Source organism: Mastacembelus armatus, chromosome 7, assembly GCF_900324485.2.
Source record: "Mastacembelus armatus chromosome 7, fMasArm1.2, whole genome shotgun sequence".
Classification (NCBI taxonomy): Eukaryota; Metazoa; Chordata; class Actinopteri; order Synbranchiformes; family Mastacembelidae; genus Mastacembelus; species Mastacembelus armatus.
In genome coordinates this window covers 842,031-862,006 of record NC_046639.1, presented here as the reverse complement: position 1 = coordinate 862,006, position 19,976 = coordinate 842,031, and the positions used below count along the sequence as shown (strand labels likewise).

Genomic DNA, 19,976 nt, shown 5'->3' with positions numbered 1-19,976 from the left:
AAATTCTGTAAACTCATAGACACACTTCAGTAACCTTATTTGTTAACCTTATCTGTCTATTGTGTGGTGAAGCAAATCTCAGAAAGCATTTTGTGTTTGCGTCTGAAGCGCTAGCTGAAGCAGCTGACATCACTGTAGCAGCACATAGGAGCTGGAGGGCCAAGCGGGCCAGGTTTCAGCCAGGCTACCTTCCTTACCCTCTCTTAGGAGTGGGAAATACTGTCATTAATCTTCTTTTCAGCTGGAGGGGGTGGAATAGACAGTGGTGGTTGAGGAAAGAAGAGTCACATGTTAGCCGGAAAACCAACACCAAACAAGTTAGTCTCATGGAATAAGGCATTGTTGGTATGAGCAAATTAGCCAAACCTCTTTATGTTAAGATGATTAAAATAAGCATCTCGAGAACCATGACTTCGATTAGAAATATGCCATCATAACACACAGCCTTTTACAAATCTCATGCATGATTCGGACTTCACAATTTAATCCCAGTCATCTCTCTATGTACTGTGTGTATCAACATATTTTAATGGACAAAATATGTGGTCAAATATGGGGTCACGTATTTTCTACGTATAAAATATGTTGACACAGTTTTTCTTTTTTTTCCTCATGTATCTCCGTGCCAGGCAAAGAGGTTTGGCTGACTCCTATCACCAGTCGTCTGATAGAAGTCTTCCCAAGTAGAACACAAAAAAAAACCCAATGACGGCCCAAGTTAGTTAACTTTCTCTTAGTAGTGGGGGTTTAGGGTCGGGTAGGTGGCAGGGATCATGCTGCATGCACAGTGGTCAGGAGGCGTATGAGAGACACCTGAACAACCTTGGCATTAGGGGGGGAAGGGCTAGCAGTTGGCGTCGTCGCAGAGGTTGGCGTCACAGAAGAACCGTGAGCCACGTTTAGCAGTGCGGGCTGTGAAGGGCACGCTCTTCAGGACTGGGGGAGGAGGGGAAGGGAGAGAAAACATGTCACACCTGAGACACTGCCTTTCTCGGGGGAACACACTGGACCACCTTCCTATTTCTGGACCTTAATGTAAACTGAGGTAATCTGAGCTGTGCTCTATGTAGCAAATTGTAAAAACCTTTTTTAATAGGATTAGGACACAATAAGTATGCGTCTTTGAAAGGCATCAGCTGTATATTAAGCTGTTACAGCTCTGATAGCAGCAGCATATAAGCATTATTAAGATGACTAAAATTACATTAACACGACATTTGTATTAATTCCATTTTAAACACAGATTAATAATCATGACAAAAACATTCTAGTTAGTTCTACGATGAGGCTGTAGATACAGCTTTGTCTCCCATCAAAGCCCCTATATGTAGACTTTTAAAATGTTTGAGGCCCAGTGGATTCAATAAATACATTTGCAGTTTTCATTTGGCTTTTCCTCTTTATACAAACAAAAAAACTGATACTCACACATAAAAACCTACATGTAGAGGCTTTGAATAAGAACCCAGTAAATGAAAATCCTAGGTACTGAATTTTAGATCCACCTGGAATCAGTGTACTGCCTGCCTATCTACATACTGAGGCTAAACAGCTGTTCATTTCAGAACTAATGAGACAGCACGTCATGGAATAACTAGCCACTGCTGCTATGTACTGTGCTCCAGATGTGCCGGTGTCTGGACCACATAGCACAAGGTGCACTTCAAAGCAGCCGAGCAATGAATAACCACAGTCATCCTCCGCCTGGGAAGACCGGGGCTGCTCACACCCTCATGGTGTCTTTTCGGGGTGCTGTCTGGCCCACCTGTGATGATGTCCTCAATAGTGCCATCCTTGCCCTCGTACACGGGCCGGTGGTCTTTGGCTTGCCGTCTGCGTAGTTCTGCGATCAGCTCCTGCTGCTGCTGCCTCTTCTTTTGGGCTTGGACCTGAACCAGCGGACAGGATATTTGTGCTGTTCACTGTGCTTTTTGGCACACCACAAAGCTTTATTTAGCACTGAGTAAACATCTGATAGGCTTCATTCAGCTAAGCACTTGGACTGTACCTTGGGGTCATGCTGTTTAGCCTCCTGAGCCAGTAACTTTTCTCTCATTGCTTCCTCCTGCTTTTTCCTCTGTTCGTTTTCTTCCACTGCATCCTGTCGAGAAAAAAAAAAAGGTGAGCAGTCAGTGACAAGAATCTGAGGCTCAAATAAATCCAACACACGTGTTTGTGAACTTTAGAAAACACTTCAAATGTGCAGCATAAACAGGAAGCTCACACTTTGATGGACATATTTAATGACTGTGTGTATTTCTACTCCTCCTGTAGTTGCATTTCAACTTTTCAAACATGCACAACTACTTCATACATACACAAGTGTGTTTTAGAGCAATGCTTTGACGTTTTGGGAATCAAACTTGCATGAGTGTGTTGTGAAAATGCAGCTATAGCTAGCAGATATCAGCTTATTTTGGCATAAAGACTGGAAATGGCCTGGCTCTGTCAAAAGTCAACAGAAGTCGTCTAACAGCATGTCTGAGGCTCTTTCTGCTGCCATGACCCGGAGCCAAGTTGAATGATTTCAGTCTTCTGGCTGTAGCTTCATTTTACAGACATGACAGTAATATCGATCGTCACGTCTAACTCTCAGTAAGAAGGTGAGTTGGTAAAATGTCTAACTATTCCTTGAACTTCCACAAGCATTCAGAGACACACATATAGACAGGAGTCCTTGTGCTGCACATTTCCTTGAGCAGATCTCATAAATCCAGACTGAGAACAATCTCAGGAAATGTGCTGTGTGGTGGGGCAGGGCGAGGCTGTCCGGGGGTGAGGTGGGAGGGGGAGGGATTACAGCAGGGAGGGCGGGGGTCAGTATAAACACCACAGCTGCAGCTCTAGAGTCAGACCCAGCTGGCCTTTCCTGTTATTTGGCTTCGGACTATACGACATGTCCTGTGGCACAGAGGCAGCCAAAACCCTGCCCTGCTCTGCTCTTTGCTCTGTAAGACAAACCAGGGAACTTCCTGTCTGTCCAGTAAGGAAAGCTGCACCCTGTCAGTACAGAAGGCCAGTAGAGATACACGGATGCTGTTTCTGCTCGGTGTCCTCACCTTGTAGGCTTTGATAAAGCGCACAAACACAGGGAAGAACACCGAGGGTGGAGTCGTCTTGGGGCTCTCTCCGAAGTAGTTCACCACATTGCTGAAGGCTTCCTAGAAATGGAGAGGACAGTTCCAGAGTGGAAGGACTGTTTGTAAACACTCTCGAGTTAGGAGTCATGACTGGCTGTGAGTTAGCGGTGAATGAGCAGCATGTGGGCCAGATGTTTTGCTACATTTCTATTTTCATATTTTCAAGATGATACTTTGAGGTTTTGGTGGTGAGGACAGTGTTGGATACCTCTGCCGTCTTGGCATCCTTCTGCAGCTTGTCCAGCTGTGTGTCACTGGACTGGATGAAGCCTTTCAGGACTGAATGGTCATGGAGACTGCACTCTCTCCGGATCAGGTCCATGCCTTTACCCAGCTCTCGGACATCCAGCAGCACATTTTCCAGAGACACTTCACACACGGTCGATAAAGAACACGTCTTATTTTCAGACGTTTAAGACATTTTGTAGGCTACAGAAATGTTCTTATTTCGTTCAACAGCTGTATAATCATATTGTGTCTTCAAATGATTAATGAAAGAACAACAGTTTAATGTGTGGAAACTCACCTGCTGCAGCTTTATCCACAAAGTGCAGTTCACTGTAGAAGTTGGCCAGTTCAGGGTACTTTTCTTTGACGATGAGAGCGATGTAGTGCAGCAAAGTCATTTTTCTGTCTGTAGACTTAGTGTCCAGCAGCTGTAAAGCAAGAGAAGCAACTGTCACTGACGTCATTAGAAAAAAAGCATTTTTGTGTTGAAGGCTAGAACCTGGGCAGATCTCCACATTCTGCTACGTCTTGCTCACCAGATCAAGACTTTGTAGTTTGAAGCCATAAACACAGCCTCGCTTGCTGCTATTCATGTAGTTTCCCAAGGCTAAGATGATCTACAAATACACCAGAAAAATGAGTGAATACACAGAAACAAATGCTGCTGATGCAAAAACACTAGATGAAAACAAGACTCCTCACTTCCAGCATTCTCTTCAACTTCGGTGAGGATTTGACGGAGCCAGAAGCAGCAATGATCGCATTGAGCTGTGGCGTGAGCATGTTGACGTTGTCTGCAAAGTTCCCCACAAAGGTGATGATGTTCATTCTCTGGGTGAGTCTCTCAATCTTGCTGAATAACAACATGAAACGATCCTCCTCGGCTAGCTGGTCCAGTGGACGCCGCTCACGCTCGTACTGACGCAGCACCTTGACCTCTGCCTCCGTGGGCAGGAACCGCATCAGACACTCCACAAAGTCCACGGGTAAAGCCTTAAGGTCAAACCTGAGTGAACATGACACATATCAACAACTTGTTCTGTCTCATGAATGGTTGAAGAAAGTGCTGTAATGCCTACTTCTCTATTGCTCTGCAGATCTCTTCTGTAGTCTTGTTAGCTTTTCGCAGCGTGATGGCCAAGTTCTTGGAGCGATTGGCATCCAGGAGGGTGACTTTGTTTACTGCCTTCTGGGCTACTTTGCTCTTTGTGCAGGCAAGATCCACGATTGGGCCCTGGGCTCTGGTCTTAAACAGCTCCTCAAATCTCTCCAGATCAAGCTCCTGTAGATGAGTGAGCAGCAACATTTCAGGGCACAGTCAGAACTGAGAAACATCTGAATCAACATGTGACGCCGGTTGGTGATTTGTATATTACGTCACCAGCACCGTAAATAAAAATCTGATCCAATCAGACCCACATGGGCCAGATGAAGCAGTTCACCTTTAGCTAACTGTAAAGGTTGTGTAGTTTGTTACCTCTAGCACTCGTTCATCATCAATCTCATTGAAAACTGTGCCATTGATCTGATTGGGCTTCAGTGCCGTCCAGTTAAACACAGGCAAGCGGAACTTAGTCTTGATGGGCTTCTTGATTCTGATAGCTGTAAAAACAAGAATTATTAAGTACTGCTCTACTACCTGGAGCACAATAGAAAGTAAAGATGGTGAAGTGTGTATTTTAGTGTCAGTTCTCACCTGACAGACCCACACTAAGGATAACTGAGGGAGAGGCTTCTGGCAGAGGTGGAGCAAGAGGAGGAGGTGGTGGGATTGGTGCAGTCAGGCCTGTAATTAATGTAGAAGACAATAATAAAACATGTTTTACTGGAACACCACATAGTTTTTGGATTTTATTCATATTTGTATGTTTTCTAAGTAACTGTGATGGTATAGGTTTAATTTAGGCGTGATCCCTTTCTCTCTTTATAGTTTATTGAAGTTATTTACAGCCTGGTTTCTATGTTTTATGGGTCTTCATGTTCAGTGTGTTCTAATCTAACTTGGCCCCACATGGGCCAGATGAAGCACTTCACCTTTAGCTAACTGAAAAGGTTGAATTTTAACAGCTATATTTTAATCAATAACATCGTCAGCATTTTACCACCTCACACACATTGGCAGAATCAAAGGGATCATGTCTAAACCAGACTTGGAGAGACTCGTCCACGCATTTATCTCCAGCAGGTTAGATTACTGTAACGGCTCACAGGGTTCTCAAAACCAGCTGTGAGGCAGCTGCAGTACATTCAGAACGCTGCTGCTCGGGTCCTGGCTAGAACCAGGAAGTCCAATCACATTACTCCTGTCCTCAGGTCTCTGCACTGGCTTCCTGTCGCTCAGAAAACAGCCCTGCTTGTGTACAAGTCTCATCATTATAAGTCTCTTCATTCATAAAGAATTATTATCTTATCTTATGGCTCAGCATCAGGGACAGGCCTTCTGCTCGTGCCCAGAGTCAGGACTAAACATGGAGAAGCAGTGTTTCAGTTTTATGCAGCTAAAATCTGGAATAGTCTCCTGATGATGTTAGACAGGCCTCATCTCTGACAATGTTTAAGTCCAAGCTAAAAACCTTTCTGTTTAGCTCAGCATGTGACAACTGAGTGTTTTATCTGCACTGATTCTCCTTTAATTTCATTTCAAATTAATCTTCTATTATTTGTTTCTTATTCTGATTCTTGCCTTTGTACTTTTAACTTGTCTTTTATTTCTGTAAAGCACTTTGAATTACTCTGTGTATGAATTGTGCTGAAGCACTTCTACACTATTCGCCCACACTTCAACATGCAAACTGGAGAAGCTGGGGATTGAGTCAGCAACCCTATGGTCTGGACGTGACCCACTCTACCACTAATAGTGAATGTAAGCTGGGGTTAGACCCTCCTGAGTCAGGTTAGTTTTAACCTACTGATGATTTGTTGTTGCAATAGTAACGTGGCTTATCCAGTCCTCACGTCTAAGAGTCCTTGGGGAAGACAATGAACTCCGGTATGTGTATGAATGTATGAATAGTTTGAAAGTGCCTTGAATGTGCTTAACTGTGTGGAAAGCACTATATAATGTGATTTAAGTCCATTCACCATTTACCGAGTCAATAAAGAGCTAAAACCTGCTGTATGAGACAGACAATCTGCGAGCACACATGCACACAAAGGAAACATGCTTTGTGTTTCCCTTTCCTGTCTGTGGTAGAAGAACATGGCTGTGACACCTGGCTTGGCACGCATGAACAAAGAAGGGGAACTGAAAATAGACCTTGTGTGAGGATCTGTAGTGAAATGAAGTCAACTTTCACATATTTTTGTCACCAGACACAGTGAGTCCTGAGTCCTGGTCTATCACCTGAGGCTGACGGCAGCGGAGGGGGAGGCGGCGGTGGTGGGGGAGGAGGTGGAGGAGCTTCACTGGCTGGTGGTAAACTGGTGTCTGCTCCTCCTGGTTCTGTTAATTCTGCTGTTGAACCTAAAGACAGCTGGCTAATGTCACCCAGAGGGATCCCAAGGCCACTTCCCCCAACACGAAGCGGCTCGATTGCAATATCTCCATCAGGCTTCTTGTGCAGACGGATGGTTCCTTGCTGTTCGAGTTCCAGCAGCCGCCTCTCGATGTTGAAGTGCCTCTGGAAGGCGGCATCCTTCTCCTTGATCATCTTCCTCAGGGTGTTGACCTGAGTGTTGGTTGACTCATATGTCTCCTGAGTGGTCACCAGGGGGCGATAAAGAGCACAACACAATGACTCCTCAAGCCAAAGAAACATCCTGTTTCCTGATGACCTAATTTGCTATCACAGCAGTTTAGCTGCAAAGATGAGAAGCTGATCTTTGCTAACATACGCAGTATAAGTGGAGCCTTTCTGATGCTAGGCAGACAAGAGCTCTTACAGTATTACTACTGACAGCTTACCCGAATTGCTTGCAGGTCTTTATCTTTCTGAAGGAGCAGCTTCTCCAGATCAGCTACTTTCATCATCGTTTCATTCTCAACCTCCAGCAGCTTCTCCGTCACCTGGGGATGAAGACAGAGCAACAGAGATGAGAGGAGGTGAATTCAAGAATTGATCCATGGCACTGGCATCTCTCCCAGATCCAGTCCCTCCCACTGTCTCCTCATATACCCTGTGCATCATCAATACGAAACAAGATCTAACCAGCAGCATGACACAGCGAAGGCATGACACAGCTCTTAGCTTTGATTTTAGCCAGATTGCACATGTTGCATAGGAATTCACAGGGAATCTTCACCCTCATCCTCCCCCATCATTCCTGACCCCTGGGAGCAGAGTTTGTTATGAAATTCCTCGAGTGATGTCAGGACTGCCTACGACCTCGCTATGTGAAGAAGGTCTTTGCAGAGCAGCGTGGGATATGAAGGCAGTTGCCCAGAAGGAATGATCCAACACAAGAACAATGAGGTTGTTTCACGCACAGTATTTTCCAGTGTTCTCCACCCCGTTATTACCCTAAACCTCTTGAGAAATGCAAACACTGCGTAGATTTCTAATTACCACATAGAAACAGCCAAGTTAAGTACATAGTTGCTGAACCACAACAATCTCATAAATGGGTCTAGAGAGCCGCGTTGGTGGTCCAGACTGGGTGGTGCACTTACATGAGACAGGTGCTCCTCTAGTTCCTCCACCTTCTCCAGTGCTGCGTTTTTGGTCTCTGCATCTTCCAGCAGACCACCCACATCAAAGACGTTATCCAGGTAGGCCTGGATCTGCACCGACAGCTTGTCACTCTCTGTGTGTTTACATTTCTGAAACAAGGAGAGAAGGCATCAGAATTATTAGCTATTGTACACACACACTGTACTGAAGAAGTAGGTACCTTTGCCCATTTCGCCATGATGTGGTCTCCTTACCTCCAGGTAGTCATCCAGTCCCAGTTTAGTGAATTCATACTGCAGATGGACTCTAAAGTTCATGTCCTCAACTGAGTGGACCACAATGTTGATGAACTGCATGCAAGCAACCTGAGGAACATACCCAGACTGATTTAGACCCAAATCTATTCAAGTGAATGGACAGACAGACAAAAAGGTGACATCCAGATGTGACCCACAGGTGGACTTACCATGAAGTCGATATTTCCCTCCTCACTGCGGAAGTAATCCATCAGCCTCTCAAAGCGATGCTTCTCCTTACATACCTAAAATGCAAAAGACGCAGGTTTTTCTTTGAATGAATATGATTTATAAAGGTCATTTAAAAAGAATCTATATATCACATCGTAATTTCAGCTCCAGTGTGGGAGAAAACTAGAAGACTGGACAGAATAGCAGTAAGCTCACCATGGGGAGGACTTGGATTGACAGATATGACATTTAAACAATATTTTGACATAATCCTCATCTAATGGCTCAACCTGGCTTATGTTAGAGGAGCTGTGGCATTTAACAGACTTGGGTACAGTCTAAAACCCTCACAATGTTGGCACAGCGTTACAAAAAAGAGACCGGATCAACTTTGGGTCTCAGTTTAACTCTGAACAAGACATGAGCACCACTCGTGCACTATACTGCACTATTTTATCTCATGTGACTAACCATAGGATAATATAGTATTCTGTTATGATTAAATATAAACAGGGCATCAAACATAATCCATCCCAAGATCTTAGCTGGAGGTAAACATAGAACAGCTTTGTGCATTTGCTACAGCAAGCTCCTCTTATTATAATTCACAGGAAGGGAAGCCAGAAAAACAGACATGAGTCATTTTTTTTGGCCAAATTCCTGCACAAAAATGCACTGGAGGAGAAGAGAAGAGAGGAAAAACAAACAATGCCCTCTCATGGCTCTTTCTAAACATTTCTGACAATCCTAACTAGACATAGTAGCATTTATGAGACCTAATCCTTGATTAGTGGTCCAGCTGTGGTTAAATACCTTGGTGGCCTTTTTGTGAGACCTGACACATTGTATTAATGTATAGTCTCAGAAAATAACACCACAGAAATACCATCTTGTTTTGACTAGGGGGTTAATGAGATCTTGTGTCTCTGGGGCTTTAGACTCCGAGGTAATAGTCCTGTTCCGGTGTTTAGACGACTGCATGAGCAGAAACCAAGAGGCTAAGCAAATCTTTGTGCTCCACTGGCTCCCATCATTTCTTACCAATGAACTGTTAACAGTGCAACTTTAGATGGTAATGGTTCAAATTTCATGGAAAAAAAAAAAGAAAGTTGCTTTGGGCACCTCTTTGAAGTTGTCAAATGCTGAAAGGATGATCTCATGACCTCCTCGGACTAGACAGACTGCAGCCAGGAGCTCAAGGACCAAGGCTTTCGTCCTGAAAGTACAGGAGACTCATTAGGATAAGGGATCTTTTCAAATGCAATAGCACTAACTGTTATCTCAAATCAATGGAGGAAAACATATTTATTGTACAATCTATGCTACCAGAACAAAGATCCATTCTCAAGTCAGAAGCAAAGGCAGGTTTTCCTAGCTTTTTAAGTGTTTATCCTCCTACTCTTCCTTTTACAGTGATCAACTCCAATGGTTTACCACTAATCTCCTTTTAGTAAACATTCCTGTAACAGCCCTTATATACGCCTCTGATCCCGGACTTCACAGAGAAGCCGAGCCCCATGGAGAATGGGAAGCATATCATATGAACTGGCTCCTGGGTTTCCCCTATTGTTTGCTCCAGCTAAGCATCTATGGAGACTGGGGCCTCAGTCCTTACCGTGAGTTCTTGTTGTTCAAGCTGAGAGCAATTTCATTGACTGCGTGTGCGTGAGACATGACCATATTGAAGCCATACTGCATGAAGACGACAGATGGAGAGAAAGAGAACAGGATGTGGTCAGAGAAACTTGGTTCAGCATTTGACTGAACAGGAAACACAACATCCAAACGTTACCGACATATCTAAAACAGATTGTGTGTTTGCATCTACGCCACGGTTCCCTTCAAGTGGAGTGTCAATGTTTGATACCTGGTAGTTCATGATTGCTCTCAAGCACATGATGCACACATGCACATCATCTTTTTGGCTCACGAGGCGGGAGTTCTTGATGGTTTTGGTGTTTGAGACTGAGCCATAGCTGCAACAGATGCCAAAGTTAATATCTGGTAGAGATTCAGTAATCAAACTCAGTGTCTTACTTTTACTTCAATTATTAAAAACAACTTCTAAACCTTCTTGCATCTGCAGTCTTCTCCTAGGGAGAAACAGAGGTAAGGTCACGTTTGCTGTTGCCTCAGACAGAGAAAATTACAGAGGAAGAGGTCCGACAGAAAAAACTCTGTTGGCTTTTGAGGTTACAGATGCATTATGGGAACTTGGTTTCCTTGCTGCACACAGACTGCTATTATGTAATTGCATTGCACAGTCACCATGTGCCTGTAATATTACTTTTCTTGTGCAGATTAACTGTGGCTTTGACAGTGTCTCATGATCCAGCACTTTTTAATCAAATACAAGACTTTCTAAAGGAATACGACATGACACATAAAGTTACTGATGCAACTGTCCAACATATGCTGCTGTGCACAGCTGGATCTCATAAGAAGACACTGCAGATGTACATCTGGACAGATGAGGGAGAGCCATTAACAAAGACTGACAATTAGGGTAAAAGGTCAGAGACTTTCAGTTTCTATCTCAGTTTATGCAGGGCCTTGAAGTCCACACAGAGGTCAGCAGACCTGGACCTTCTCAAACATTCAGGCATGTTCCTGAACAATACAGCAAGACATCTGGCTTGCATGCTAATACATTTTATTGCATTCATGGTTAGCAGAGCGAGGCAATAACAGGGGTAGGTAACAGCAGGGAAGCTAGCTGAGCAATACATACCGGAGGACAGACTGCCGGGCAGAGCGCACCAGTGTGTTGCAGAAGGGTTGGGTGCTCGTATGGTGCAGATCCTCTATGGACCTGCTCCACGACTTAGCCTTGTCCAAGAATCCATCCTCCCCATTCTCCAGCCCCTCAAAATCCAACCTGGCCCACATACACACAGACAAGCCAACACAGAGGCACATGGGTGTAGATGAGCGGCACGGGCAAGGTTAGGTTAGCGAGGCAGCTTAGTACAAAGCCAGGGGTTATCACAAGAACTGTCATTAAGCTGCAGGATAAAGCTCAGCACAGAAACTCCTACCCATTCAGGCAAGGTAGAGCTCGAGATTACACCACACAGCATCTGTCCAGAAACCCATTCGACGTGCCAAGTGTGCAACAAGGCACACAGAACAAACACGTCCAAAACTGCAGCGTGCCAAGACCACATTTGAGATGCGCAAGCAGTTTATTACAGTGTACAGGATACAACACGGCCCAGCCCAGTTCCTTAGGAAAGGTTCTGGCTACAGTCATGAGGTGTGTGTGTGTGTAGTGTGTGTACAATTTATTTATATATATATATATATATATATATATATACTTGTGGAGTACTCACATGACAGCATACTGGGCAAAGGAGAGGTACTCCACCAGGACATCAAGACCTCTGTTCTCATCATTGAGGAACTCCCTGACCCACCTGTGACGCATCAGAACAGAGAGGGGTTAGCAAGAACACACCCTTATCTGTTAGCCCTGGAGTACACCCATGAAGGGAGAACATGAGACTGATAAAGAGCTGATTACACAGGCTTTAAATGTCCGTCTGGCAAAGAAAATAAAATAAAACATTTTACTGTCAGTACATTTAGTGACTGATTCAATTTTGGCCTTCTGTACTTGCCATAGCGGCGTGTGCACACAATTTTCCTTTGCAATAAGCATTTTCATGCTAAGTCCTGGGAGTCAAAACTAAATAAACCTTTATAAAGATCAAATGACTAAACTAAAAAAATATCCAAGTTATAATAAAACATATTCCTACTTTAAGACAATTCTGAAGGGGGTCTCCCCTCCCATGACAAAGAACTTGGCAAGAACGCCATGGAAAGAAAAAAAAACTAAAGCAAGGCTTCAGATTTCCTCCCCTTCTAACTCCAGTTTTCTGGAGAGGGAAACAACTCCAAACAAAGGAATTCCCATTGCGATGAGAGAAAGAATGTGGAGGCCATATGGCTGCAGGAGCTGGGCTCAGGTCAAACTCTGACAGTCAACAGTATTTAGTCTGCCTCCTCTACAGCCTCCCTCACCTCCTCCCCACTTTTCCAGGCGGGGAGACAACAGAATTGGGGTAAAAGGTTCTTAAAATAGTCCTTAAGTGCTGGTTATGATGACAAACTGCTAGTCAGCCAATAGCAGGAAAGCAATCAAGAGCCTCAGGGGAGCGGAGGGAAGGAGGGGATAAGGGAATAGAGGTGAGCAGAGGAACAGAGGAAAGTGGACAAAGCAATGACTGGGTGCAGGAGGAAAGGGGAGGAGGGGATGGACAAGGAGTTAGGCTTGATCTCCTGTCTACCAACCCCCCATTCTCCTCTCTCTCGCTCGCTCCTTCCTCTACTTCATTTCAACCAGTTAGTAGCTCCGTTTTTCTTGGCAATCTCACATATAACCCACCAGTAAGGAATCAAACACACAATAAACCAGCATCTGTTACACTTAATCCCACCCACAGAAGTCCTCTGAAAATAGCCTCCCTTGTTTCTTTTCCTGTGAGTTTTTCTGGGAAGGGCATTGAAACAGACTTTTACCAATGAAGCCTCAGAATATGAGTTATTTCTGGAGCTCAGTAAATGCTATGGAAAATCTAACCCTTTTATAGGCAGCGTTTTTGGTTTGGGAATTCAGTGGCAGCACATTTTATGCAAAAGTATGTGTGTGACATCAGATTGCAAAGTCAAGGATCATGCCTGCAACAGTGAAGATAAAGACTACAAAGGCGCAGCATGACATCCACATACCAAGTGGATTATTGTGAACTCTACAGTATTGAATTCTCTGAGTCAAAATATGAATGGCTGAAATGTGTAAACATAAACGTATCCCTGTGTTTTTGTGCTGTTCATTGGGCTCAACACTGGTCCTCCAGGCTTCCTGTCCCTCTGGCATACACAACAAAGCTTCCTGCTCAGCACTATGGGGGAGTGGATGAGGAAAACAATGGCTACCATCTGGGCATTATGTGGAGCAGCTCTATGAAGTGGAGCTGCAGAGCTTGGTAAGTTAGAACAATGGGGGAGATCTGGGCACCAAAAAGAGCTTTGAGTGTCTGCAGCAGCAAGAGCACAAAAAGGACTATTCTTTACCACAGAAAACAACAGCGTGCTTTCTTTGAGCTCCGTGCATCAATAAGGATGTGTATAATTCACCAAAAAAGGGAAATGAGAACTAATTACCCAATGTGGTTTGTCCTCAGTGATATTTCCAGCTCCCTCAAGACTTTTGTAGATTCCTGCACCCGCCTGCGAAACTTCTGCAAAACACAACGAAGGCAGAGAAATGTGATATGGAGTTCAGCTGAGTTTGGGGTGTGTTGTGCTGATAGCAGCTAATGTAGTTATGACCCATAAGCAGCATAAAGAGCAGGCCACAGTGGGCTGGTAAGTTCATTTCTTTCCAGCTGCACACCTGCAGATATATATATATATTTAAACTTATAGTCTCCAGCTCCAACACACACTGACTGCTGAGATCACTTGAGGCAAATTATCAAATCTCCACACAGCTCCCCCCGGAGCCACAGAAGGTTTTATAAGTCATTTCCACACATGCGATAATATTCTAAAACATATAAACAGACTTTGATTATGGAAAAATCACTGAGGTTTCCTTTTATCTGAGAGATCATCAGTACTGTCCCACCTTTCGTGTGACTCCAGGGTCTAAGTATCCTCGTAGCTTCTGGATGTAGGTGTGAGGCGGATTCTTCACCTGGAACCTCTCCTGCAGATGCACAACAGAGTAAAGATTTGCTGGCGCAGACTGAGCTATGAAAACATGTGTGGGTATGTTTTTATAAGTGTATAAGTTTATGAGCACACCTGGTCACAGATCAGGTCCCACTTCTTTTCATTGTCATACTGTCTGAGGAGCCGGGCTTTGTCTGGAGGCAGGTTCATGGAATTCTGAAAATATAAAACGTGAATTAGCTTCATTTATTACCACATGCTTCCTTTTTCTGTTTTGTTGATTATTTATAGTAGCTGTGACTGAGTCTGTGTCACCAGAGCTTGATAGGCACCAACAGCAGAGCACAGGATGAAAATTGGCTGACTTAAACCATGACCTCACTTCCTCTGTTGACTTCCAGCATCCTGCACGCTCGACTCTTTGCTTTTAACCACAACCCCCCATCATGTGATCTAATGCTGTCATAAAAAAACATGAGACGTCCTGAGGCGGCCAGTTTACTGTGGCTCAAATTAAACCCTCAAATGCTCTAATTTGTGTTCGGAGACCAATCTACTTAAGTGTTTTACGTCGTCTGTACGACAGAAGCTTCTGACTAATTACTTCCTTGATCAAGCCGAGGGCTTGTAAACATGGAAATCTTAAAAATGATGAAGCACGACAATATGAGGGATCAGCGGTTCCCTTTTAAAAGCCACGAGGGACTGTTTGTTATGAACCCTCATTACAGCGGTGCCCCATGAGCTCGGCCACAAACAGCCTGTCAGATTGACTTTTCACCTGTAGCCATAACTCAGCCTGCTGTCTAGAACACAGCGCCCTGTTAACCTGTGCCAGGCCTTACATGATGTTCACACTGGCGTGTTGCTACTGATGGACCGTTTGATATGATGGAAAATAACACATACTTGTTCCTATGACAACAACTCAGTGACTGGTAGCAGTGGAATATCACATGAGTTTTTCAAAATTAGTTTTCCACATGAGGCCTGCATTGCTCACTCCATTCTCACAATCATGAATCATTTTGTCCAAAGAGCACTGGGGATAGACAGAGGTGAAGGCGAACTGCTTCTACACATATCTTTTATGGAGCTAACTAATAATTTCATGTAGTATATTTAGTACAAATTTCCAGATGCACTTTAAAACAAACACAACATGAGAAAAGTCCTTTAAGAACTGTGTCAGTGCTGCAGAAATACAACAACACCTGCTTTAACAGGCTAAACTCTAGAAGAAAACAGTGCAAGATGTCACATATGGACCCACTGACTGAACCTACTTTATTAATTCCATGCAGAGGAGAAGCAACATGCCCCAAATTACAGAAGGAATGTGTCTCGTTAGTAGTAGTATGTATCTGTAGTAGTAGTAGTAGTAGTAGTAGTTAGATGCTGTCTCTGGGGGACTTTACCTACAACCTCGTCTTTAGAAAAGCTGAACTAGGAAACAGAGAGAAGCATCTCCCTCTATATCTGATCTATGTCACTGTTAACTGAACCTGAAGTTAATAGACAAAAGTATTTGATTAATTAACTAAACTAACGGCAGATTTATAAATAATGAAATGAATCAATCACTGCAGACCTAATTTGCTCTATGTGACACTTAATGAGACTTTAAATGACCTGACCAGAGGCACCTGATGCCTGGTTGTATTCTAAATGAAGTAATTCATTTCAGGTGCCATTGCTCTGTAGATACTGTGAATGTATTCCTGATTATGTTCCATAGGCTCGGCTTTGACACAAAACACCCAAAGAGTGAAGGAGAAAATCAGCCCAGGTTTCTGCTGCAGCAGCTGTCCAGGCCCAAAGCCTGTTTCTCTTTGTTTTCCTGGTCAGTCATGCATACTAAAGTAGAACTCCAGGGCAAACAGACAAAAAGCAAGATCTCCTTTTGTAGTAATTTAATAATGAATTACTGGAAAACATGCAGACCAGACACACACTCACAGACATTTATCCATTTAGCAAAGACAAAAGAGCTAAATAAAGTCAGTGCTACTACTGTTATTGGGTCTGAAAATGATCTTATATTTACAATAGTTATTAAAAGTCAAAAACATGATTTCAATAATGATCAGAAAGGAAAGTAAACACACTGAAATAGTACTATACACTGGTATGCGTACTATAAACAAATACAGGTGTGACTGCATGCAGATTGTTGTTAGAAAAAGTATTGTTTCAATGAACACATGATGTTCTCCTGCGACAAGGCAAAAAAACCAGAGTGGATGTTTCCTTTATGGCCAGATTTGGGTAATTTGAGCCAAGTAACCCAGTTTAGCTAATTTCATTTCACTTTCTCTCACAGTGATACAATCTTGCACTTCCTGTGTTTATAAGAAGCCGTTTTAGGGGCAAAGGAGCTGCGGATTCATCAGCCCATTTTAGGGATACAACACTACAGAAATGCTGCTTGTTGTGTTGCCCACATGCTTTTTCCTCCAGCAGGGTCATTCTGGCTTGACCTGAAAGTGGCTTGACATGGGATTCAATGTGGAGCTTTGTCTTGATTTGGTGCTGTGCCATTCCCGCTCTTTGACATTTGAGCTATTTTTTTCCTCTTGGAGAATAGTTAGCGATGGCCGGTGGGCAGGGTCACCATGTGCAGACTCAACACCAGTACGTTGTGCAAACAGGTGAAGTGGTTTTATTATGACCACTACCACTATGGTCATTAATCTCCCATCGGGACAAGAGAGTGAGTTTCCAAACAAAGCCACTGAGGAGACTGACTGAAAACCTCGAACCACTTACAGAAAGTAAATAAACGCAGCCACAAAATATATAGTGAAATAAATAAAGACAGAAAATGAATCACAGTCGATTTAATTTAAAGAGTAACTGTTTAAAAAGACCTAACTTTTCTTTGTTAATAGAATTTCTACGGGTTTTGGACACAACAAGCGATTTGAAGATGTTACCCTGGACTATTTCCTTATATTGTATAGACTATAGTATTAAAAGTTTACTCTAAAATACGACTGCAGCTGAAAATAGAGGAAGTTCTGTGGTGAATAAACAGGTAAGACACTGAAAAAGAGAATGTATTATGCAGAAACAAAGGACAGGAACACAAAGTGGGATAAGTGTGAAATGAGAAAAGGATGTTGTTGAGCAAAACCAGCACAGGTCAACCAAGAGGACATAAACTCTAGAGAGACATTTGAGACATTGTCAAAGGAAAACAGAGGTTTTAAAGACTCAACAGTTAAAGTAGTTGATGGGGTCAGGTTGCAGGTGAAAGAGGCTTGAGAGTCCAGGAGAGCCATCAGGGACTCAGCAGAGCGCTCAGGTCACGCACAGGCACCCACGGCTGAGGGGGGATGGTTGGCTGGAGGGCCCACGGCCACTTTAGCCAACATGGCAGCTCCATTTTGCCTCCGCTGGACAGCTTCCTAATCCGGGCTGATTTACAATTAGCCTTGAGTTGACTTTATGACCTGCGACTCCACCCGGAGGCTCACAGAGAGACAAATGGAAAAGAGTGGCTGGATGTTTCCTTCCTGATCTTCACACTTTTAGTTCAGGATAAGATAGAGTTTAACTCCACCACCCTCCAAAGTGAATTCATCTGCCCGCAGGATTCACTCAGCTCATTTTCTTTCCTTAGGACTGTGTTGCAGGCGTCTATTCTATTTCTGATCTTTTATATCAAACATGCCATGATCATTTAACAGTGATCATTTTTCATTGAATAGCTCAAACCAACTCTGATATAGTAAAATGGTTAAGCTTCGATGAGCATAAAGTGTCTAATAAGGCTTAGGAAATAAGGCATGATGGGCCATTTAACTAGTATCTACAGGGGTATTACATCTAGTTTTTATGACCATGCATTGTCTTGGATGTAGACCAGACATGGTTATTTGTAAAACACAGCAACTGAAACATATTGTGCTTTGCCTTATCCAATGGAAATTTAATTTTAAGACTGAAATGCCCTAGAAATGGCCTACGGAGACTGTGTTTTCATAGACTTTAATTTACTGGTTTACACAGGCCAGACGACGTTGTCATCAGCTCAGGGGGAAAGGAGTGGGTGGCTCACTGTGCTGGACGGAGCCTGTGCAGTTCAGACACGAAGGCCCAGACTGGCTCTTTATCCTCAACAAGCCTGAGAGTCTGCTCATCAGGGTGGGGTCCAGGAAGGAAGGACAGGACTTGATTGCAAGCTGTCCCGCCAACATAATCAAAGGTCGTATCCACGGAGTTTAAAGCACACATTCAAAATGAAGGCAGCGTGATTTGTTTGTCTGTGAATAGAACATTTCTTATGCAACAGGAACTGAAGTTGTTTCAGTATCTGACTGGTAGTATCTTAAAGAGAAGACCAATAATACCACACTACAGTAAAATTACAAAGAAATGACTTTCAGTAAATTATCTGACATTTTGGGCTGCACCCATGTAGGTGATGACACCCATAAAGGGGCAGTTGGTGTTTTCGTTGCACCCAAAAACACCATGTGTGAGTCTGGCCGCTGACATTTTATGCAGGTCTCTCCACTGTCCCTGCTTTTCCCATTGCCCCTTTGCCTCTCTGCAGCTAACTAATTAATAAAGCCAAAAATAAGTAAATAAAGAAGTTTAAAAATTGATAAGGATGGATCCTGCAGCCAATCAGCTTAGCTCTGAATTGAAACAAACAACATGGGAACAGCTCGCCCGGCTCTAAAGCTAACCAAATCAACCTACCAGTCCGTCTAATGGTAACTTATTACCATTCATTTACTCCCTACGAGCAGCAGCACAGTCATCACAGACAGAGGCTGTAGGACGTTCCACTGGCATATCACCCCCATAAATACCCCCAGCTTGTTTTCATCTGTTAGTTTGGGTATAGACAAAACATGTTTTGGCTACTCTGGGACAAACCCGTACTAGGTGTCTCCTGGTGTTACTAATCTTTATGCTAAGCTAACCAGCTGCCTAATAGAGCTACTGACATATAAACATGGAGATATGACAGTGGTGAAAGGGTCAATAAGCGTTTCCCACAATGTTAAATTATTCCTAGAAAGCTATAGATAATAGAACCAGTTTGCACTTCATGTAAGGTGGTCCCTGAGCCATAGCAGGTAAAAATCAATATTCTGACCTTTAGTCACCAGTTTAGAAAGAAAAAGAAGTTGTTGTTTTTGTTGTGTGTTTTAATCAGCTGAAAAAGAAGCCGTGACTGTGAAAATCAAATCTTGGATCAGCTTTTGTTTCCCCCATCCTGTTTTGACATTAATCCTTTGTCTCTGCTCATATTTTTCAGATGATAAAATGTTGAATTTCCAACTTATCTGATATGGCTGCTAAGTCCTGGGTAACAACCAGCAGAAGGTCTTACAATGACGCTGTATATGACAAGGCAGCACATTTCAGAAAAGAATTCACTGATTGGTAACACAAAGAAACAAAAAGGGAAGATCTGACCTCTGGTTTTCTTAAGGCACTAACTGAGCACAATAGGCACCAGTCCCTACTATTGCAGTGGGGCTGAATATAGATCGAGATAAATATCTACATCAGGAAAAAAGAGAGCAAGAGAAAAGCAGTGCATCACGGCCTACGCCCTCACAAAAGCTAGGAAGGACAGGAAGGTAAACACCAAACCAATTCTGGCCCTCGTCATGTCACGCACACTCACGGTAGATTATGAGCACAAGAGGTGGGGCTCATCAAGCCGGATGGCGTAACAGAATGACATCACTCCTGACAAACATAAGAGTGAAATCAGACTCTGCATCTATGCATCTAAACATATCACACATCATTAATGAAGGTGCCTATCAATCCTCTTTTCCTCGGTGCTGAAACACTGAGATGCGGCAGGATGAGGGGCT

The 19,976-nt window shown here is 43.4% G+C and overlaps 1 protein-coding gene across 5 annotated transcripts in view; it reads right to left on the bottom strand.

Annotated features, from left to right (window-relative positions):
* fmnl3 (formin-like 3) overlaps positions 1–19,976 on the bottom strand; it is a 30,713-nt gene that overhangs the window by 3,153 nt on the left and 7,584 nt on the right. The window contains exons 2-25 of one of the 5 annotated variants that reach the window (XM_026331858.1): positions 14,263–14,346; positions 14,084–14,164; positions 13,618–13,694; positions 11,781–11,864; positions 11,177–11,323; positions 10,313–10,421; positions 10,061–10,137; positions 9,568–9,661; positions 8,445–8,519; positions 8,233–8,343; positions 7,978–8,127; positions 7,273–7,374; positions 6,712–7,063; positions 5,065–5,154; positions 4,846–4,970; positions 4,448–4,650; positions 4,071–4,374; positions 3,905–3,985; positions 3,667–3,796; positions 3,349–3,509; positions 3,060–3,161; positions 2,009–2,101; positions 1,766–1,889; positions 814–936 (exon numbers count right to left, since the gene is read on the bottom strand). In XM_026331858.1, coding sequence (XP_026187643.1) covers positions 845–936; positions 1,766–1,889; positions 2,009–2,101; positions 3,060–3,161; positions 3,349–3,509; positions 3,667–3,796; positions 3,905–3,985; positions 4,071–4,374; positions 4,448–4,650; positions 4,846–4,970; positions 5,065–5,154; positions 6,712–7,063; positions 7,273–7,374; positions 7,978–8,127; positions 8,233–8,343; positions 8,445–8,519; positions 9,568–9,661; positions 10,061–10,137; positions 10,313–10,421; positions 11,177–11,323; positions 11,781–11,864; positions 13,618–13,694; positions 14,084–14,164; positions 14,263–14,346 — 3,048 coding nt within the window. In that variant the 3' untranslated portion in view covers positions 814–844. Of the gene's footprint in view, positions 1–197; positions 242–813; positions 937–1,765; positions 1,890–2,008; positions 2,102–3,059; positions 3,162–3,348; positions 3,510–3,666; positions 3,797–3,904; positions 3,986–4,070; positions 4,375–4,447; positions 4,651–4,845; positions 4,971–5,064; positions 5,155–6,711; positions 7,064–7,272; positions 7,375–7,977; positions 8,128–8,232; positions 8,344–8,444; positions 8,520–9,567; positions 9,662–10,060; positions 10,138–10,312; positions 10,422–11,176; positions 11,324–11,780; positions 11,865–13,617; positions 13,695–14,083; positions 14,165–14,262; positions 14,347–19,976 lie in introns of all 5 variants that reach the window. The other 4 variants (XM_026331857.1, XM_026331860.1, XM_026331859.1 and 1 more) reach the window with 4 other exon arrangements.